Source organism: Octodon degus, unplaced genomic scaffold (assembly GCF_000260255.1).
Source record: "Octodon degus isolate 3935 unplaced genomic scaffold, OctDeg1.0 scaffold00214, whole genome shotgun sequence".
Taxonomy (NCBI): Eukaryota; Metazoa; Chordata; class Mammalia; order Rodentia; family Octodontidae; genus Octodon; species Octodon degus.
Genome location: NW_004524790.1, coordinates 1,991,195 through 2,012,864, shown reverse-complemented (window position 1 = coordinate 2,012,864; position 21,670 = coordinate 1,991,195). Strand labels below are relative to the sequence as shown.

Genomic DNA, 21,670 nt, shown 5'->3' with positions numbered 1-21,670 from the left:
GTGACCCTTGAATGTGAGTTAACATTTGTCAAAATAGCCAGGCCTGGTGGCACATGTCTGTCACCCCACCACTTGGGAGTCTGAGGCAGGAGGATCGCTGAGTTCAAGGTCAGCCTGAACTGCAGAGTGAAGCCCTGTCTCAAAAAAAAAAAAAAAAAAAAAAAAAAAAGAAAATGAAAAATCCAACTTTTTAAACAAAGTCTCCTCCCCATACCCTTCATAAAGCCTAGTACACAACCCCTACTTGTCTCATTCCAAGATTCTAAACCTTCATCCGATAGCTCTGAGGCAAACAGATGGCTCGAAAAAAGATCTTAAAAATCCACCCTGAGAACCACCCACAAGAGAAGCACAAATTAGAACGAAACTGCAAAGGCAAACAATCACTCGGGGAGAAAGTCCCTGTGTTCCCGGCTCACAGCAGGTGCAGAATGCATTAAGTCCCACACTCGCACCCTAGGAAGGAGGACAGGAGGCCCTGTATCCAGCGCCTCGGAAAAGGTCACCATCCTGATATCTGCTGTCCCAGGTCTGAACCCAGCAGTGCCCAGTAGAAGCGCCCCCAGGACAGAAGGCATAGGCCAAGGGCCAAGACACCAGGTGGGGCCACAGACACCACGTACAGCCACAGCCACAACCCCGGGGTCCACGCCGCACTGCCAACACCCCCAACAGGCCCCAGCCCCACCCACAAAAAAGAAAGCCCAGTTCTGCGTGCAGTCAGCCAGACACCCCCCAGCACGGACAGGCAGGATGGCCAGATTTAGCAATTGCATTTGAATCTCAGATGTACAAAAAAAAAAGAAGAAGAAGAAGAAGAATCTTTTAAGGTAAGTATATCCCATGCAATGCAATGTCTGGGATATACTAAACCCTAAAAGCCGCTCTGTACAGCCAGGCGTGGTGGTGCTGCTTGCCTATAATCCAGGGCTTGCAAACAGGCTGAGGCAGGATCCCAGTCTCAAGCCCAGCCTGGGCAATTTAGCAGCTTAGTGAGACTGTCTCAAAAACTGCTGGCATCGTGGTGAATGATTATCACCCAGCACTCAGGAGGCTGAGCCAGGAGGACCGCCAAGACTCTGAGGCTGGGCTACACAGTGTGTTCAGTGCCAGCTTGAACTAGGGAGTAAGTGAGACCTTATTCCAAATATAAATAAATAACACAAAAATGGCTGGGGTATTGCTCACTGGAAAAGCTCTGGGTTCAGTTACCAGTGCTGTGCACACACACATACAAAAGGAACTTATGTTTTTATATGAAATTCACATTTAAATGGGAGTCCTTCATTCCCTCAGCACCAGAAACTCCATCTCTGGATTTCTCAGGCTTGAACTTCACAGTCTGTATTTCATTACACACACATGGACACACACAAACACACGCACATGAACGTGCATATGCAACACATGTACGCGCGTGCACACACACACACACACACACACAACAAAGAACAGCTGTCCAATCTGTTCCAAACCATACAAGAACCAAAGTCAGAATAAGTGTGTATTCAAAGATGAACTAGCCTGGTTGGGGAGACAGCACAGCGGTCTAAGTGCCTGCCTGGCAAGCACAAGTAACCCGGTTTGATCCCTGGTACTGCATGCCATGCCAGCCCTGGAAGCCTGGGCACATGGCGCCAGCCACCGAAACTGGGTGTGGTGACGCACAGCAGGAATCCCAGTGCTGGGAAAGCTGAAGCAGGAGGATCACTGAGTTTGAGCTGCATAGTGAGACCCTATACCAAATAAATAAATAATTTTTTTAATTAATAAGAAAGATGAGGGGCTGGTGAGATGGCTCAGTGGTCTAAAGCACCTACTTAGAACAAGCTTAGCAAAGCACAGGGACCAAGGTTCAATCCCCCAGCACCACATGCCAGCCAGCCCTGCCCCCTGGTGGGCTGAGCTGGCCACACACACACACACACACACACACAAAGAAAGATGAGCTGGTCACAGGACACCAGGGAGATGTGACCGTGACTTCTGCCCTGAGACTGTGCTGGTTCCCCACTAGGGAGGGTACAATCTGAGGGACTGATGTGCATTGGCAAAGACGCAGAGAGACCAAGCCCTCAGACACTCCTGGTGGGGTACGACTGCGCAGCCCTCTGGGGAAAGTCTACCAGTTCTTCAAAATACTAAATGAAGGGGCCTGGGTTACATAGTTCAGCCACACAGCGCTCGCCCGGCAAGCACAAGGTCCTGAATTCAATTCCTAGTACAAAAATAAATAAATAAATAAATAAATAAATAAAGAGCTGTTATAAACCCCAGCAAGTTCACCCCTAGGTAGATATACCCAAGGCAAATGAAAAGCACTGGGATGCAAATGTCCATTTCGTAGGGCTTCAGAAAAGCCAAACTGGAAACCAGCTAAGATGGGTCGGGCCTACCTAAAGTGTCCCCTACAACCCTGGTGTGTTTTGAAGGAGACTGCATGGTTGGGGACGCTACGCTCACCACCCAGGATGAGTTTGAGGCTGACTGTGCTGTTGGGACGTATAGCCTGGCGGGAAGTGGGCCCGTGGCCTGGGCCCTGGAAGGCCCCATCTGCGGCCCCTCTCCTCGCTCCACTCTCGGCTTCCCAAGACCAGGACTCGAGCTGCCTCTGCCCAGGCAGCCGGCCACCATCTTTTCTCTGCCTTGGCATCGGCCAGCCGTGAACAAGGAACTCTGAGCCAAAATAAAGCTCTCCTCTTGTGAGCCACAGGTGTTGGGTGTCGGATCCCAGTGACAGAAATGTGACAGAGACCCAGACCCAGCCCCGTGTGGCCCCCAAGGGATAAATGAGTAGAACAAAATGGGTTCCACAGACCCAGAGAGGACCGTGGACAGGCCCTGAACAATGTCCCACTCGGTGACAGCCCCAGGCCCATGAGGCCATGACATGTAAAAGTCCATGGACAGAAAATGCCGGAATAGGCAAAGCCACACCAACAAAACATAGTTGAGTGGTTGCTGCAAGCTCAGCGAGAAGGTGAGAAATGGGAACAGAAAGGTTTGTGAACCCTTGGGGAACAGGCTGGTCAAATAGCTCAGCGGATTAAAGGGCCAGGGGTTCAATCCCTGGGCCTGCCGTGCTGGCCCCACCCCCAGCGTGCACAGAGAAGGTGATTGAGACTGGGTGTGGTGGAGCGCACCTGTAATCCCAGCACTTGGGCGGCTGTAAACAGGAGGATCACTATGAGTCCAATCTATGCAGTGAGACCCTGTATACCCTGTCCTAAATTAAAAAAAAAAAAAAAAAAATCCTTGGGGAATGATGAAAATGTGCTACAGCAAACTGTAGTGATGCAGAAAGCCAGAGGGCTCCATGCTCCAAGCGGGAGAATTGTAGGGCTTGTGAATTCCACCTGACCAAGGCTGCCACAAGTAAAGGCTAGACGGCCGTAATTGCTCGATAAATAAAGGTTAACCGGCGGTAATTGCACAGGACAATGAAGAATCGCTGGGCTCTCTTTAATCTCCTGTTTGCTTTTTTAAAAACTCCTGTTTGCTTTTTGTAATCTCCCGTGAATCTAGCTCAGGCTCAACTCATTAAGCCCAATGTGTGCCTATTAGTCAAAAACAATAGAGCAATTTACTGCTGGGATGTCGGAGAAAATCCCCAGAGGTTAGCAAAGGTGCCAGAGAGATGAAGAAACTCCCGCTGGCTTCAGCGAGCAGGATGCCTTGAGTTCCTGGGAAGAAGCCCCGGGTTCGGGGCCCTCTCCAAGGGGGAGCAGAGGGTAGCAAACTCAGCCTAATGTTTCCTCCTCCACGGAAAGTGTTCTCATGCTAAAGTCTAAAAATAACGCTGGAGGCCCTACTGGCCCTCCCCCACCCTCTTCTTCATATGTATACATTGTTACTCTGTTTCGGTTTGTTTTTGAGTCCTGAGCATGGAGCCCAGCGCCTCACACAGGCTGGGCAAGTGCTCCGCCACTGAGGTACATCCGCAGCCCTTCTTAAACTTTTATTTTTGGCACAAGATCACCTTAATTCATTAACTGCTCGTCTTGCACTTGCAATCCTCCTGCCCCTGCCTGCTGAGTCGCTGGATCACGTACTTTTTTGTGATAATCAAATCATGGCATTAGGACCGTAGCCCTGTGCTAGGTCCAGCTCTGCCAGCCAACCAATGTACCAACTGTATTGGTGAACTGCTACGATGGGGTTTTACATTCTTTGTTCTTTCTAAAATATGCCAGGCCGGGGAGATGGCTCAACAGAATAAGTGCTTGCCTGGCAAGCATAAGGGCCTGAGTTCAATCCTTGGTTCTGCAAAAAAAATAAAATAAAACATGCCTAAAGCCAGGCATAGTGGTGTGCACCTATAATCCTAGCATTCTGGGAGGGTGAGGTAGGGGAACCCCAAATTCCAGCCAAGGGGACTCCAAATTCCAGCCCAGCCTGCAGAACCTAACAACCTAGCAAGACTATGTCTTGTGAATCTTTTTAAAGGTCTGGAGATGTAAGTCAGTACTAAGGCCCTAGCCTGGGCTGAGGCGCTGAGGTGGGTGGGCAAAGAGACAGAGACAGAGACAGACAGACAGACAGACAGACAGACAGACAGACAGACAGAGACAGACACACAGAGAGAATTAGGTTATAAGAAAAATGTAGGCTCAGATATCCATATTATTCCAAACACCCTCAAGAGTTTTTGAGTGCAGAATCAGCTTTCTTTCGTTGGCTGGTTTGGGCTTACTGCACTGTGGATCAGGCCCCGGGCCTTTGCACTGTCCTACATTCCCAATCCCTTTTAAATGTTTTTCTATTTTGAGACCAAGTATCTTGATTTGCTACGTTTGCCCAGGGTGGGATCAAACGTGCAGTCCTCCTGCCTCAGCCTCCCAGAGTGCTGGGACTACAAGTGCGCACCACCGTGCCTACCAAGTATTGATTTCCTTTACATGTGAATGAATTAAAATGACATGACAGTCTGTGTGAGTCAGCATTTGATCAGCCTGAACGTTCACCCTCACCGACACGGCTTCCAGGGCTGACGGGGCGAGGGTGTATGCGGGTGCCCTGTGGGACAGAGGGAAGCTACGCCTCCTTGGTTTCAGTAAGCCTTCTCATCCTGAACTCCAGAAGAAGAGCAGGCTGGCGAGAAAGCCATGCGGAAAGGAGCTTCCCCTTCCCTTATTTTCCTCTCCACCAAGAGAACAGTAGGAGGAGAAAGAACCCAGCAGGGAAGGAAGAAGCATCTAGAAGAGTTCAAAAACCCGCAGAGCTCAGACGCTGCGCTCCCCATCTGGGCTCCTCTGTGACAGAGTTCCTCACACGCTCCTGGTGACCTCCTGTGGGCTCCACGGGTTCCCTTCTGCATTCTTTCCAGTCTTAGACCGGCTCCTCCTCAGAGCTGGCATCCCGCCTCAACAAGTCTTGGGTTGAGGTGTCGGCTCACTCCCCATACCAGTTTTAGAAACCGCCAGATGTGAACTCTCCCCCTGCCCTCCCTGCCCCCCACACCTCACTGAGCACCTCCCGCCCTTGCCAAGCAAGGCCACAGCAGCGCGCTGAGAGGCTCAAGGAATGGATGGCACTGAGCAGTGGCCACGCACGTCCTTCAGCTCTGCAGTCACAGCCAAGTGGAACCAATGCCCACCCGTTACCATGAGAAACAAGAGCCCAGAAACACCAGGGAACGGGAAGCCCTAAGGATTCCCTGCACTGGGCAGGGTGGTGCGTGCCCATAATCCTATAATCCGGCACTCAGGAGGCTGAGGCAGGAGGATCCCCATGAGTCTGAAGGCAGCCTCGGCTAGTGAGTTCAAGGCTGACCTGAACCACATAGTGAGACCCTGTCTCCAAAAAAACAGATGACAGATGAAAAGACACAGCAAGGGACATCAGGACACCTGGACTCTAACGCAGCTTCCAGAGCCAGCAAGGTAAGTCATGTGGAAATCACTCTTGCATTCCTTTAACAAACAGTTCTCGGGTATCCAAGTTTGCTGGACATCACGCCGGGGTGCAGGAGGAGATGGCCACGGAAGAAGCAGGTTATCTGTCCATAGAATAAGCAGGCTGTGACGCTCCAGCAGGTAGAGGACAGAAAGCTAAATACTGCGATAAGCTGCTGCCCAAAGGAAAAGATACACCAAGGACTTCACTAACACGAGGCCGGAGGGCCTCGCTAGGGGTCTCAGCTTTGGGCGGCCGCGTGGCGTCAGACGGGCGAGTGAAGCTCTCCAGGCTTCAACCTTCCTGGAATGGTCAAGTGGAAAAGCAGGTCCACAGATAGCAAGAAGGGCAGGGGACAGAGCAGAAGCCAGCCCAGGGCCCCAGGAACCCGATCCATGCCACACAGAACTGAAGGGAAGGTGGCAACACTGACGTGCTGGGCTCAGGACTGCTATAAATGCAGTTCTGTTGGCTCCCAAAAGCAGCAGTGCCGCTGTGTTTTTGCATGAAGCTAGTTTTTTCAGCCAGCACTAACATTAGTCCTCAGAACGGAAGCAAACCAGCGGCCCATCCTCAGGCGATCCCAGAAACCAACCAGTCCAGACCCAGACGCCTGATGGGGTAGCGGCCTCAGCACCACGCACTTGTAGATAAGCCTTCCTGGGAGCAAACCGCGGAGATGGGGCAGGGTTTCACTCCATAGCCCAGGCTGGTCTCAAACTCACAGCGATCTTCCTGCCTCAGCCTCCCAAGTGCCGGGATGATGTGTTCCCCCCCCCACCTATGCAGCCCCCCAGGTGGCCCAGCACCCATTCAGGTCGTGGTGGCCGGGATACAATGCACGGGGTCCCCGACACTTTCTGGGAAGAACCAGGGAGCCTTCTCAGTTTGGGGGACAAGAGATAAGGTCGTGGTTGCCCCTACAGTAAAGTCATCCCTTTATGCCACCGTGACGGACACACGTCTGGGCCCAGCTGCCATGTCTAGCATCACAGAAAGCCAGAGAGATTCATTTCACCCATCACCGCCTCTCTTCTGTGAGAAATCCAAAGTATAAGTGATTCAAAGAGCAGCATAAGAGAAAGGATGGGAGGGGAGAGAAAGGGAGGCACGCACACACGTGCTCTTCACACAGGCCTGACCCCCACAGCGTGTTTATTACGAATTGTAAGCACGTACAAATGAAAAAGATTGCAAAGTGTGCATGAGAGACAGGAAGAGAAGTCACAACTGAAACTGCATATACTTCCCATGGAAAGAACTCTGAGTTCTTCTTAAAACACTTCAGCGTGGTCCTGGCTGTGTGGCATACGCCTGTCATCCCAGCACTCGGGAGGCTGAGGCAGGAAGATCGCTGTGGGTTCAAGACCAGCCTGGGCTACAAAGTGGAAACCCTGCCTCAAAACACCAATTAACTAATTTAATTTTTTAAAAAAATACAAGTGGGTTCAATATGATTCTCAGCTCGGGTGATGGCTGTACAGAATCAAGAACTGGCCCTGGGGGCCATGAGGGGGCAGACAGCCTGGAAAGGAGCAAGGGCGCCCCCGAAAGTGACACGCAAGGGGTTCTGGGGCGTGTGGCTAAGAGCATCCTGCAGGGGGTGGGTGAAACTACCATCAAGTAAACAGACAACCTTCAGTCTCTGGAAAAGTAAGAGCATATCAAAAAATAAAAAAGACAGTTAAAAGGGCCGGGATGATAGCTCAGCAATCTAAGTGCCTGTCTGGCAAGTGCAGGGACCAGGGTTCCATCCCCATCCTGGGTCCCGCCCCCCTGCACGGGGTGCACTGAGCCAACAAGTAAGTCCGGGCATGGTGGCATACACCTGTAACCCCAGCACTGGGGAGGCTGAGACAGGAGGATCACTGTAAGTCCAAGCTGCATAGTGAGACCTTGTACCACATAAATAAATAAGATAGTTTAAAAAATTGCAACTGGTTGTCTCTGTAGAAAGGAACTGAGCAGTTGTTGACAAGAAAGGAGGAAGCTTGCACTCTGGACTCACTTCCTAGCTGCAGGTTTGAGCTCTGGGACGCTGAGTCAGGAAGTACAAGAGGAGCTGGGGGCACAGGTCAGGGGTCTGTGTGCTGAGCACGCACAGGCCTGGGTTCAGCCCTAGGACTGTGCCGCGCCACCCATGAGAAAAAACACAAAAATATTTTAAACGGAGCCAAGCATGGTGACACGCTCCTGTGATCCTGAAATGCTGGGAGGCTGAGGCAGGAAGGCTGCAAGCTCACGTGCTGCCTGGCCAACCTAGCAACTGAAGGAGACTTGGTCCCCAAATAAAAAGTCAAAAGGACCAAGGATGTGTGAAAGCACTGGGTTCAATCCCCAAAAGAAAAGAAAAGAAAAGAAAAGAAAAGAAAAGAAAAGAAAAGAAAAGAAAAGAAGGTAAATAAGAAAGGCTGTGTGCTACTCTTGCCAGGAACTGTAGGAAAGGCAGGCAGTGCTGGCTCCAGGGTCCCGGGCCGGCTGGGGAGGCCAGGGCTGGAAGAACTCCTGTGGAAAGCCAGGATGGAGAAGAGAGACCTAACCAGGCAGATATCCAGGGAAAGCAACCCGCCAGCACCTTGACCGAGACTCCCAGATGTGTCCTTGCTATCCACGGCTCTTTGCCCTGGGTTCAAATCCCAGCTCTATCTCGTCTTTGACATGCGGTCCTAGGCAAGACACAACCCGCTCTAAGCGTCTACTCTATTTTCTAGGAAACACTAATGGGTCCAGATCCCAGTGGAGGGTGCTCCTCGGGTCCCAGGGGAGGGCCCTGGGCTTCCCAGGCACAGAGCAGGAAATGCTGGGAACAGGGAAATGTGGGTGAGAAGAGTGAATTGCCAACAACGGAGGATGGGAGAAGAAACTGGTAGCGTCTATGACCTCTAAGCCCAGCACTCTGGAAGCTGTGGCAGGAGGGCTGCAAGCTCCAGGCCAGCCATCCTGAGCCGTTCAGTGAGTGGCAAGGCCCTGTCTCAAAATTAAACTCTTTAGCCAGGTGTGGTGGTGCAGGCCTATAATCCCAGCACAGGGGATGCAGAGGCAGAAGGATCCCTGTGAGTTTGAGACCAGCCTGGGCCACAAACTGAGCTCAAGGCCAGCCCAAGCTACATATCAAGACCCTGTCTCAAAAAGACAAAAAAAACTCTCTACTCTGTCCTGTCTGACTGTTACCATCTCTGCACTCAAAACTGATGCAGTGCTTGGAAAGTACCTCGGTTTTCTACCTTCCCCCAAAGGCAAAGGAGAGAGACAAGAATCCCACCCTAGCATCCCACTGAACACAAGATGGGGGCTTTTATTAAACCTGACAAGGCCCTGTTCACTGACAGCATCGGAAAAAAAGCCAGATTGGACATTAAAACTTCATCCTCGAAGTTCATTTCGAACCGCGGCTGGAACCAGCGTGACGACACGCCCAGATCCGCAACTGCAGAGGCAGGGAAACACCTCAGAGCCCTCGCTGCCTGTGCGAGGTCTGCCCCACACAGAAGCCTGAAAACCTGAATGAGCAAATTCCCAACCATCACACGTAGAGGAAGTGGGGACCCACGTTCCTCTGAGTCCTGGCCCATACTTTTTTTAAATCACAGATCAATAATCGATTCTGTTTTCTGTGTGTTTTGTCACTATATCAGGTTTATTTTTTAATCTTTTTTATTTATTTTATATACTGGGTACAGGGTCTCACTACGCAGCTCGGACTCGAAGTGATCCTCCTGTCTCAGCCTCCTCAGCACTGCGATTACAGGTGTGCGCCACCACATCCCATTTCTGTGGCCTGCTTGGCTCAGGGCTAGCGTGGCATGAGGTACCAGGGATGGACCCTGGGGCCTTGCGCTTGCCAAGCAGGTGCTTAGAACACTGAGCTATCTCTCCAGCCCCAAGTAAATGGATTTTAAACCAGTACAACCACGACGGAAATCAGTGTGGAGATTCCTCCAAAAGCTGAAACTAGAAATGCTGTTTGATCTAGCAATTCTCTTTCTTGGTGTCTTCCCCGGAGAACTACAGTACCACACCACAGTGTCCGTGCACAGCTTAGGGAAATCCTGGAAGGCGTATAAACGCCCATCTGCAGGTGAATGGATTTTTTTAAAATGTGGTATTTCCACACAGTGGCGTACTACTCAGCCACCAAGGAACACTTGAACCATGTATAGGAAAATGGATGTACCCTGACACCGTACTGCTTGTTGTTTGGGGAGTGTTGTTTTGTTCCGTTTGGTTAGTGTTTCTGAGACAGGGTCTCGCAGCTCAGGCTGGCCTTGCGCTCACTTTGTAGCACAGGCTGGTCTTGAACTGGCAACGACCCTCCTGCCTCAGCCTCCTGAGTCCTGGGATGACAGGCGTGCACCACCACGCCTGGCGGAGACCATAAAGTTGAGTGAAATAAATCAGACCTAAACCAGGCTTAAGTAGCACGATATTTCTTGTCCATGAGAAATCCAAATTGTAAATAAAGAGTTAAGTAAAAAGCCAATAACACAAAGTAAGGAGTTGATCTTTCTCAAGTGGAAGGGGATCGGGAGATGGAGGCAGAGGGGAGGAGACAGAATGTGATGAAAACCAGAACTGAAATCCATTGTGTCCATGAGCGGAAACACTACCCACTGCACACATACAGTAATAAAAACCAGAACAGGGCTGGGAGGTAGCTCGGCAGCATGAGCGCCTGCCTGACAAGCATAAGGACCCAGGTTCAATCCCCGGTGCTGCATGCCGTGCTGACCACCAAAACGGAGTGGTGGCACACTCCTGTAATCCCAGCACTGGGGAGGACTACAAGTCCAAGCTTCATAGCTAGACCCTGTATCAAAACAAAATAAAATAAAAATAAAAACTAAAATAGGGGCCAGTGAGATAGCTCAGCAGACTAAAATGCCTGCTTAGGCAAGCCCAAGGACCGCGATTTGATCCCTGGCACCACATGCTGCACCAGCCCTGCACCCAGGGTAGGCTGAGCTGGCCAGAGTCTGGGCATGGTGGTGCAGGCCTGTAACCCCAGGGCTGGGGAGGCTGACAGCAGGAGGATCACCACGAGTCCGAGCTGCATAGTGAGACCTGTAACAACCAAATACACTTCAAAAAGAAGATAAAATTTCCCCAAAAAAGGGTCTAAATGTCCAGATAATAAAAGCTCTGAAGTTTATATTAATGAGCATTACCGCTGCCATTCGCCCACAGGGTTGAAAGATGCCAGCAGCGCGTGTGTGCATCGCTATCTCGCTCACACTGAGCCCCGGGCCACATCCTGGTCACCCACATCTGAGCACAGTCACCTCAGCACACAGGCACTCCTCATGGTGACGTGCACTGCCCTCCTGCCTGGGGGACACGAGAGAGCAGGTCCCCAGTGAGAGGCACAAAATGCAAAAGCACAGGCAGCAAACGTACCACACAAAGGACAGGTGCACTCGTCCCCAAGGAGGAGAATAGAGTCCACAGCAGCAGCACTGAGGGACAGCAGAGAGCCCCCATTTGGCAGCAAACTGCACTCTTCACACAGCCTCAAGGGACCACAAACATGACCACTACTGATTGAGGTGCTACAAATACAGGGACACCTCGGTCGCCAAACTCGATTTGTTCCCAGTTTGTGTTCAAACACAGAAACGTTTGGGCCAGCGAGATAGCCCAGCAGTCTAAAGCACCTGGGCAAGCTCAGGCAGGCGCGAGGGACTACAGTTCAATCCCCAGTACCACACGCTGCGCCAGCCCAGCCCTGAGGGCAGGCTGAGCCAGCCAAAAAGAACCACGGAAAAGTTCAACAACTGAACATATCTGTCCCATGAGAAGCATATTTTTCCAAACTCTGAGCATGATGGTGCATGCCTTCAATCCCAGCACTCAGGAGGCTGAGGTAGGAGGATCACCATGAGTTCCAGGCCAGCCAGAACTGCACAGTAAGACTGTGTTTCAAAGAAGGAGGGAAGGAAGGAAGGAAGGAAGGAAGGAAGGAAGGAAGGCAGGCAGGCAGGCAGGCAGGCAGGCAGGCAGGCAGGCAGGCAGGCTGGGGAGATAGCTTAGCAATCTAAGCACCTGCCTGGCAAGTGCAAAGACCTAGGCTAGATCCCCAGCACTGCATGTCGCGCTGCTGAGCCGGCCACCAAGACCAGGCATGGTGGCACACCCGTGTAATCCTAGCATTGGCGAGGCTGAGGCAGGAGGTTCAGTACAAGTCGAGCTGCATAGTGAGACCCTGTACCACATAAATAAGTGATTTAAAAAAAAAAGAAAAGAAAAGAGGGGGCCTGCCCATTAGCTCTGGTGTTTAAGTGCCTGCTGAAACAAAGCAGTCGAGCTCAGGATGCTGTGGTTCGATTCCCCTCAGCCTCAAGCCAAACCAGACCTGCCCTGAAGGCATTCTGCACGCCCCCCAAAAAAATCCCTCCGCCATTTGGGGGCCAGGGAGATGGCACAGTAGAATAAGTACTTGCCTGGCAAGCACAAAGGCCTGAGTTCAATCCCTGGTTCTGAAAAAAAAAAAAAAGAATGGAAAACCAAATCACCAATTCAGTGGCCCCCAAGTGCCGCTCACAAATTCATTTTCCGCGACTGGCGCACGTTTTGCAAGGCCGTCTCTCTTGAACTCTATCACAGTTTCAGTTTTCCCCTCCGCTTCTCTGCTGGCATTACTGACTTTCTTTGGTGTCCCGGTTATGATATTTTATGCAACTGAAGTGCAAAATTCCACATGGGATTTTTTAAACTTGGAGTTTTGGGTTAACTATCAAGCAAAACTATAAACACCAAGCAGACATTTTCTCTTTTCTTTTCTTTCTTTTTCTTTTTCTTTCTTTTTTTTTTTTTAACTTTGCTAGAGTGGAAAGTCTGAGCGTGGAGCCATTGGACAACCAAGCTATCACCTATCTGTATAGCTGAGGTGATTTTACAGAATCTGGGAGTAAGAGGACCAGGAGCTTCAGCCCTAGGGATGTTTTCACCCCTTACAAATTGTTAAATCTAGAGACAGCTAGAAAGAGAACAGGTTGGTAGCTGCCTGGGGCTGGGTGGCATTATGATAGGGGCATGAGGAGGAGTATGGGCTGCGAGGACCCCACCTGTTGAAAACAGGCGCTTGACCGGCCTGAAATCCGTAAAATGTACACCCAAACTGCACAGCACTGGGTGATAATTTTATTTTTTTTTAATTTTATTTATTTATTTATTTGTGTGTGTGTGTGTGTGTGTGTGTGTGTGTGTGTGGCCAGCTCAGTCCACCAGGGGTCGGGGCTGGCTGGCATGTGGTGCTGGGGGATTGAACCGCGGTCCCTGTGCTTTGCTAAGCTTGTTCTAAGTAGGTGCTTTAGACCACTGAGCCATCTCACCAGCCCACTGGGTGATAATTTTAAAAACACATCTTTTTCAAGTGTACAGGATTCCCCCCAAGACAAATGCTATTACTATGTATCACAAATATATATATATATATATATATATATATATATTCCTGGGTAAAGGAATAGGATGCTTCTAGGTACAAATGATTGAAGAGGAGCCAGGTGTGGCAGCACACAGGCCTGTCATCCCAGCACACAGGAGGCTGAGGCAAGAGGATTCCACAAGTTCAAAGCCAACCTGGGCTACAGAGGGAGTTCAAGGACCCCCTGAACTGCACTTTGAGACCCTGTCTCAAAAAGACAAAAACAAAAGGCTGGCCAGATAGCTCAGCAGACTAAAGCGCCTGCTTAGGCAGAGCACAGGGGCCTGGGTTCAATCCATGGAGTGCTGTCACGGTCACGGTCCCGCCACCAGGGCATGCTGAGACAGTGACTGAGGCTGGTCGTGGCGGCACGCACCTGTAATCCCAGCGCTTGGGAGGTTGAAAACAGGAGGATCACTACAACTCCAATCTATGTAGTGAGACCCTATAGACCCTGTACTAAATACAGAAGAAAAAACCCTCATAAGTACAATCCAACTGCTGTGACCCAAGTGGAAAACACCACTCCTGTTTGTACCCCCAACAGAAACTGACAAAATAGCATCTCAAGAAAAAAGGGTCTCACAGTACCCCTGTCCTCTTGGGTTCTCAAGTCAGAGTCCGCCTTCCATACCAATACAGACGTTCACATCAGGACATCCCAAGATCAAACACACAGCCAGAAGGGAGGGGTCCCTTTTATTTCCTCACCCTTGGGACCATTTATTCCACCCACTAAACACTATTTCATTAGCATGGCTTGTGTGGGCCAAAGGAAAATCCCACCTCCCATTTCATTTCACTCCACCCATTCCCTGGGGGCCAGGAACACACAATCAGCAACTGTCGGGAAGTCAGAGCCACACAAGGGTGGTGGCACACATGCCTCCTGCCAGCTCTCCAGGAGGCTGAGGCAGGAGAAGCGCTGTAAGTCTGAAGCCAGCCTGGGTACACAGTGAGTTCAAGGCCAGCCTGAAACACATAGCAAGACCCTGCCTCAAAAGAAAGGGGGAGAGCAGTAGAAAGAGAAAATAGGGAGAGGGAGAGAGGAAGAGGAGGAGGAGGAGGAAAAGACGTGGTATAGGTGGCGGCGGCAGCGGTGTGGTCCAGGTTAAAGACTGGCAGTTGGCAAATTCTCCATGAAGAGCTGAAGTCTTCCTTTTTCTTGGGGGCAGGGGGACAGCCCTGGGGATTGAAGACAGGGCCTCTGCTGTGAGCTGCAGTCCCAGCCTCTTCTTTAAGACAGGGTCTTGATTAACTGCCCAAATTGGGTTCAAACTTGCAATCCTCCTGCCTCAGCTTCCCAGAGGTCCGGGCACGAGACACCATGTCCAATTTAAAGTATAAATGTTTGTTTGTGTATGTGTTTGTTGCAGGTACTGCCAGCAGAGCATAAAATCAGCCTTGGCTATGTTTAAACAGAAGAGTATGGCCCTGTGCCAATAAAACTTTATTTACAGAACAGGCGGCACAGTTCAGCCAGAGGACTAGAGCTGTGATCAAGACCCCTGCTGTGTCAGAAAGGGTGCAACCAGATATGACTGAGCCCAAGAGCCGCAGGTCAATGAACAGTCTGGGCCCTGGATGGGCACACACAACAGGGAAGGAAGGGGCGGACAACTGCGAGAGACAGGAAGGCAGGGTCACCTTGGGGAGCACTACCAGCAATTGGGGAGGCACACACCAGACCAGGCGCCCAGGACAGCAGCTGGAGGTGACATAGCCAGGACCCTGAGGACCAGCCCAAGAGGCTGCGGGAGAGGCCAGGGGTGCAGGGCTGTTGCACGTGGGTGTTAGGTGCTCACAAAGGGAAGGGCTCAAGGGTGTGTGAGGCTCTGGACAGAGGTGGGGACAGGGAGGGACAAGTGGAAGAGTCAGGAGGACACAGCGGACAGAGCCCTTAAGTATCGTGCATTGTGCAGCTAAAACAGAGCCGCAAGGAAGACCCCCAGCTGCGAGGACCAGGGCCGCCCCCAGCACCCCAGAGCACTCAGGACGCCCACAACGACTCTGCCAACTCCTGCAAGTCACCAAGGACTGGCTAGAATCACACAGAACTGGAAGTCAGTGACGGAGTGGGGTAAGCCAGGGACCCCAAGGGGTTTACCCCTCGATCTTTCTGAATGAGTGCAGAGGAAGGGAACAGCTGGGTCTCTGGGACAGCAGCACAGGTTAGGGGGACCTGGGAGACAAGGCCAGTTCAGTGAACAATGCGCACCTCCAGGGTGCTGTACAGAGCCAGCCCACCCAGAGGGAGGGGAAGGAGGGGGAGGATGCCCAGCATAATGCAGCGGAGGACTCCACAGGAGGGCAAAGGGATGGGGAAGAGGCACTCCGGCCCCTACACCTCCGAGGATGAATCCATCTGTCCTTTAACACTCGAACTACCACCCTCCGCGCCCTGCCCCAGCCAGAGCGCTGCACTGGTGGACGTCACAAATTAATGATCTGGAAAGTCCGTTGCCCCTTTCAGGGCCTCCAGGAGACATCACATCTCAATTATTCCATAGGGTTTTGTTAACCATTATCCCAGATCGGAGGTGGTGGAGGAGGGACCTCAGAGCAAAAACTGTGTGTTAAGAAACTAGCAGGCTAGCCAGGCATGATGGTGCACGCCTGTCATCCCAGCACTCAGAAGGCTGAGACAGGAGGGTCGCCACAAATTCGAGATCAGCCTGGGCTAAAATGAGCTTAAGGCCAGCCTGAACCGCATAGGAGAGACCCTGTATCAGAAACACACACACACACACACACACACACACACACACACACACACACAAGAAATGGTAAATCCATTTGGCCTCAAACTTGTGGCAATCTTCCCACCTCAGCCTCTCGAGTGCCACCACACCCTGCACACTTGCACACAGGAACACAGAGCCGTGGACAGGTCTAGAGACGCGTCTTGGATTTTCTTAGCAAGAACCAAAGCAAGCACCTACCATATGCAAGGCCCTCGGCTGCCTGGAGCCCTTATGCAGCAGCAGAACCCGCTCAGCCAAGCTGTAGATCAACTCCCACGCCTCCTGCCCCACCAGCAAACGTAGGACCCTCCACTAGTTCCCTGACTGTGCAGCCCCCTCCTCGGCATGATTAATTTCCTTTTATGGAGAGATCTAAAGCAGTGGTCCAACAGGTATCTTTAAGGCAGAGGTTCACACCTCACCATAGGAAAACTCACTACACTGCCTTGCATTGGTTTTCAATTTTGGGTGCGCCATCCCAAGGGCGGGTGTCAAGCGGGAGGAGGACGCTCAGGGTTTGGTAGGGCTTGCCTGTCCTCTCAGTGTGACACCCAAGAAGGAGACCCAGGAGGTCAGGACCTTGGGGAGCCCATCCTCAAGGTCAAAGGAGGAAGCTGAGGGGCAGCTGGAGTCCACAGCCTGGAACAGGACCAGACAGAGAGGTTCAAGCCCGCCTCTCTCCAGGACCTTAAGGTCCGGTCTGCGCCTCAGTCTACCCTTCCGTGCAAGGGGTGCACTGAGGATGTGCCTCCAGCAGTCACAGGAAGGATATAGGCGGCGACAAGTTCAGCGCCTCTGGTGATTCCTACTCTAAGGATCTCGCTGGGAAACCGCACTGCCGCTACTACAATCGCTGCTGCTGCCAAGCGGCGCAGAGGAGCCCGCCTCTGGCCATCTGGAAGCCGAACAAACTCGGGCCATCTGGAAACCGAGGCGTGAACTCGAGGGGACACGAGTCTAGATCCAAGGAAAGGCGATGGGGATTTCTGTGCCTTCTCCCTGCAGAAGCGTCTCCCTCGGAGTCGGGCACCCGGCCTTTGGCTTCAAACGCTACGCGCCGGGGCGCTTGGCTATCCAAAGCCGTCCCGACCCAGCGACCTCACTTCCCAGCGGCGAACCTGTGAGGACGCGTGTCTCTGCGTCTCCCGCGCGGGCTGGGCTCCCCGAGGGGGACAGACAGGGCTCAGGAGAGGCGCCGGCGGCAGGGCGCGAACTGGGGCAAAGTTCCCCGGCCCCGGTCGGGCAAAGGCCAAGGTCAGCGGCTTCCCGCCCGGCCGCGGGGCCCCGGCCACCGTCCCGGCCAACGCCCCCACCCCTAGGGAAGGTTCGGGCTGTGCCTCGGCCGAGCGGGCTGGCGGGACCCCTCCCCACCGCCCGCGCTCGCTCCCCCAGACTCACCCTCTCCGAGGTACAAGTGGCCCGTGACGCCCACCAGCAGCGCGGCCAGGGCCACCAGCAGCGGCGCGGCCGCCGCCCCCCGCGCGCCCATGGCTCCCGGAGCGCGGGGTCCCCGCCGATCAGAGCGCGCGGAGCCGGCCCGCGGGGGGCATCATCTGAGGCGGCCACCCGGGAGGCTCCGGAGCCGCGGGCCCTTCTCTCCGTCCCACACCCGGCCTCAGCGCGCACCGGAGAGGCCTGGGGACCGCCGGGGAAGGCGCAGCCTCGCCGCCTGGAACGCGAAGGCAAGGCGCGGCGCGGGCGGCCCCGACCCCCTCCCGGCCACCGCGGCCCGGCCCGGCCTGCGATCTCAGGGCCCGAAGCTCCGCGCCGCGTCCCTGGCTCCTGGCGCTCGGCCCCTCGCGCTCCGGGCCGCGATCTGCGGACTGCGGGACGGGCGGACGCGCGGACAGAGGGACGCGCGGGCGGGCACCTGGGCGGCGGGAGCCAGGACTGCTCGGGCCCGTAAACAACGCGGCCGTCAGCTGGGCCCCGTGCGGGCCGCGCGAAAAAGCGGCGCGGAGTGCGCCTGGGAAGGGACCGTGCGCCGGGAGAGGCCCCGGGAGGGGGTGGGGCGGGGAGGAGCTGGGGGCGGGGTCCGCTCTGGACCCGCCCACTCCACCTCCCCGCGCTGGGCCCCGCTCCCGCAGCTCTGAGCTCACCGCGCCCAAAGGGGCACCCAGGCTTCCCGCCCTGCGTGAGTGCCCCACTCAGAACCGAATCTCCAATCTCAGGTCCCCGGAGCGCCCCAGATGCTCGACCCAAATTCACGGAACTTATGTCTTTTGTCATTTTAATATTTTTTTTATTAGAAGATTATCTTGAAATTCTTCTTCTAATGAAAAAACAAAATGTGACAAAGTAACAAAAGCCTAACAGACTACGTCGTATCATTGTCTTCAAAAGTAGTTACTCCGAGACAAAGAAAGATTGTCTAGATTCCTTACAATCGTTTTAAACGTTGCATAGAAACGTTGTTTCCCTTGGTCAAGTTGGGGGGGGGGGGACTCTCTTAAATTTTGCAGCCCAAGCCATCCTCCTTGCCTGCATTCGGGTCCTGCAGTGTCCGGGCAGGCACGTCAGAGGCCCTTGCTCCCCTCCTGCACCCCCGCCCAGCCAGCTACAGCAGCAACCACGTGTCCACAGCCCGCTAGCTCCTAGTGTGTTGCAGCCCGGGCCCCTAGGGCAGCCCGCCATTGAAACTAAAGAAGCGACCCCGGGAGATTATACGGAAGTTCCTAAAAAGCAAAAGGGGCGCTGGGGACCTCACACAGCGGGCAGGTGGACGCGCTCGAATCCCAACACGGGTGCCAGAGCGCAGAGTCCTAGGGTCTCGGGGCCTCCTCCATGCTCAGGGCGTCGCTAAGGCCTTCGGTCCTGCAGGAAGGCGAGTCAAGTGTGCAGATAGGGGGTGCGACTCCCAACCCCACACTTCCTGTGTAGTCGGGGATGGGTGACTTGGGCAACTCCTAGCCTACCTACCTTTGTAATGCGTTTGCGCATTTCTCACGCCTCCGGATTTGGAGAATGCTTGAGAAAGAAAATTGCAAAAGCAACTGAAACCACCCTAGACCCAAGCCACTCACTCCTTCTCTGCATTAAATAAATACTAGTTTTTCAGGAGCAAGGCCAACGTTGCTCCAAAAGTCAAACTTACCCTGCCAAAAGGCCTGACCCTAGCTGGGCAGGGTGGTGCACCTCTGCCACAGTCAAGAGGCTGAGACAGAAAGATCGCTCCATGTTCAAGACCAGCCTGGACTACAAAGTGAGCTCAAGGCCAGCCTGAGCTGCATAGCAAGACCCTGTCTCAAAAAGATGCAACAATTTTTAAAAAATAAAATAAAAAGTCCTTCCCGCCAGCCAGACCGCGGCGCCCTCCCCGCCTGGCCTCCCTGCCTGCTCCTGGCAGCCTGGCCCTAGCCTTCAGGGCCCCTCCCTCCCGGTCCTTTCTTCCCTCTGTTTCTGTAGCATGCTTCTCTCTCCCCGAAATTCTTATTTATTATTTTAGAGCCCTTCTTCCCTCCCACCCTACAAAGGTAGGAATCTCGTCGGTCTTGTTCACTACCTCGTTACCCCTGGCGCCTGCCGTCTCAGCTGATAGCTAAATATTTGTTGAATGAAAGAAACCACAGGCAATAAGTAAGACGGGCTCCACAGTGCCTTTGGGTAAATAGGCATAGAGCGTTTCCTTGTAAGCGCCCACAATAGGGGGGAAACCTGCGGGCAAGAAGCACAGGGATGCAGAAAGAGGTGAGGAGAGGAGATAGGGCTTGAAAGGAGTGGGGAGTGGGCCAGGGAGCGGGTAGAGGTGCACACAGAGGAAACCGCCCATGCAAAGGCCCAGGGGATTTTTTTCTTTTTAACATTTTATTTCCATTAGCACGTTTGCTGTGTACAATGACGACACTGCCTGTGAGGACTTGACACACACGCAAGGCACACCCCAAGGGTCTCTTCCTTCTCTTCTCCCGGCCGTCCTCCCCTCTCCATCTCTTCTCACCACTCTCTCCCCTCCATCTCTTCCTCTACTTTCCTCTTGCAAAAGAGCTAGCTCCTCATTTCCTATTCTTCATCTTTTCTTTTTTTGTCTTTTTGAGACAGGGTCTCACTGTGCAGTTCAGGTTGGACTTGAGCTCACTTTACAGCCCAGACTGGTCTTGAACTTGCAGCGATCCTGCTGCCTCAGCCTCCTGAGTGCTGGGGTGACAGGAGTGCCACCACACCTAGCTTTTCTCCAGCTTTTATTTGGCTCTTTATTTATATTTTGGGTTTCTCGTGTAAAAGAAGCCACACGATATTTAAGCTCTTGTGTCTGATTTATCTCACATGATGGTCTCGTGGCACATCCCTTCTCCTTTAGAGGGTTTCCCTCCCTGGTGCCCTAAGATCTAAAACCTGAAATCCTCCTACTGAAATCATTGGCTAGATATAGAAAGCCGCTGTCTTACAATCTCCTCCGTAAATGACCCTGGCAAGAGCTGTCCAGGAGGAAGAATGGCACAGTTAGTCCCAGCCTGCTTCTTGCCAGCTACAGCCATGCACGGATGCAGCAGTTTCGTCACTGTACAAACATCACAATGCATGTTTACACAAAGCCACTACACCCGTAGGTTGCATGGCGTAGCTTCTTGTCCCCGTGTTCCAAAGCTATACAGCATGTCACTCTACAGGACACAGTAAACCATGGTAAGATGTCTTTTCTTTCTTTCTTTCTTTCTTTCTTTCTTTCTTTCTTTCTTTCTTTCATAGTGCTGGAATTGGAACTCAGGACCTTGCACCTGCCAACTAGGCACTGTACCACTGAGCCATAGCCCCCACCCTGGATGGTGAGATGTGTATTTTGGTGTACCCAGGTATGGAGGCACACACCGGAACTCCCAGCCTACTTGGTAGCCAAGGCAGGAGGATCACTGGCTCAAGACCAATCTGGGCATGTAGGAAGACCCAGGCCCAAAATAAAATATTTCAAAAGGGCCGTATATTTTTGAAAATAAAATATTTCAAAATATACACTGGGGTGTAGCTCAGTGGTAGAGTGCTTGCCTAGCAGGCATAAGCTTCTAGGTCTCATCCCCAGTACCACAAACAAATAAATCCTGAGCAAAAGTTTAAAATAAAGCTATCAAAACATTAAAAAGTTGCAATAAAAAGTACTAGATGACAAGAGCTGGTCTCATAGGACACTTGCCATACATGTAGCCTGTCCTGAATAAAGACTTTGTTAGGAGGGGCATAACCGAGTTGTCTGTTTATTTACTTTTTTATTTTGGTGGATTGTTTTGTTTTGTTTTTTGTCTTTTTGAGACAGGATCTTGCTATGCAGTTCAGGCTGGGCTTGAGCTCACTCCGTAGCCCAGGCTGGCCTCAAACTTGCAGTGTTCCTCCTGCCTCAGCCTCCCAAGTGCTGGGATGACAGGAGTGTGTTATCACACCTGGCATATTTGTTAACTTAAAAAAGGAACAACAGCAGCTTCGGGCTTCAGGGTACAGCAAATCACCAGACACTATGTGATGAAGGTTGATGCTGGGTTTTCTCTAATAAGAAAGACAGGGGCTGGTGAGATGGCTCAGTGGTCTAAAGCACCTACTAAGAACAAGCTTAGCAAAGCACAGGGACTGCGGTTCAATCCCCCAGCACCACATGCCAGCCAGCCCCGCCCCCTGGTGGGCT

General features: G+C 52.6%; 1 protein-coding gene across 4 annotated transcripts in view; it reads right to left on the bottom strand.

The window, feature by feature from the left end:
- Positions 1-18,010, bottom strand: part of Insr (insulin receptor) — a 141,088-nt gene extending 123,078 nt beyond the window's left edge. For all 4 annotated transcript variants that reach the window (XM_023705113.1, XM_023705114.1, XM_004644903.2 and 1 more), the window contains exon 1: positions 17,461-18,010. In XM_023705113.1, the coding sequence (XP_023560881.1) occupies positions 17,461-17,551 (91 nt within the window). In that variant the 5' untranslated portion in view covers positions 17,552-18,010. The remainder of the gene's footprint in view (positions 1-17,460) is intronic.
- Between the last annotated feature and the right edge of the window lie 3,660 nt (positions 18,011-21,670).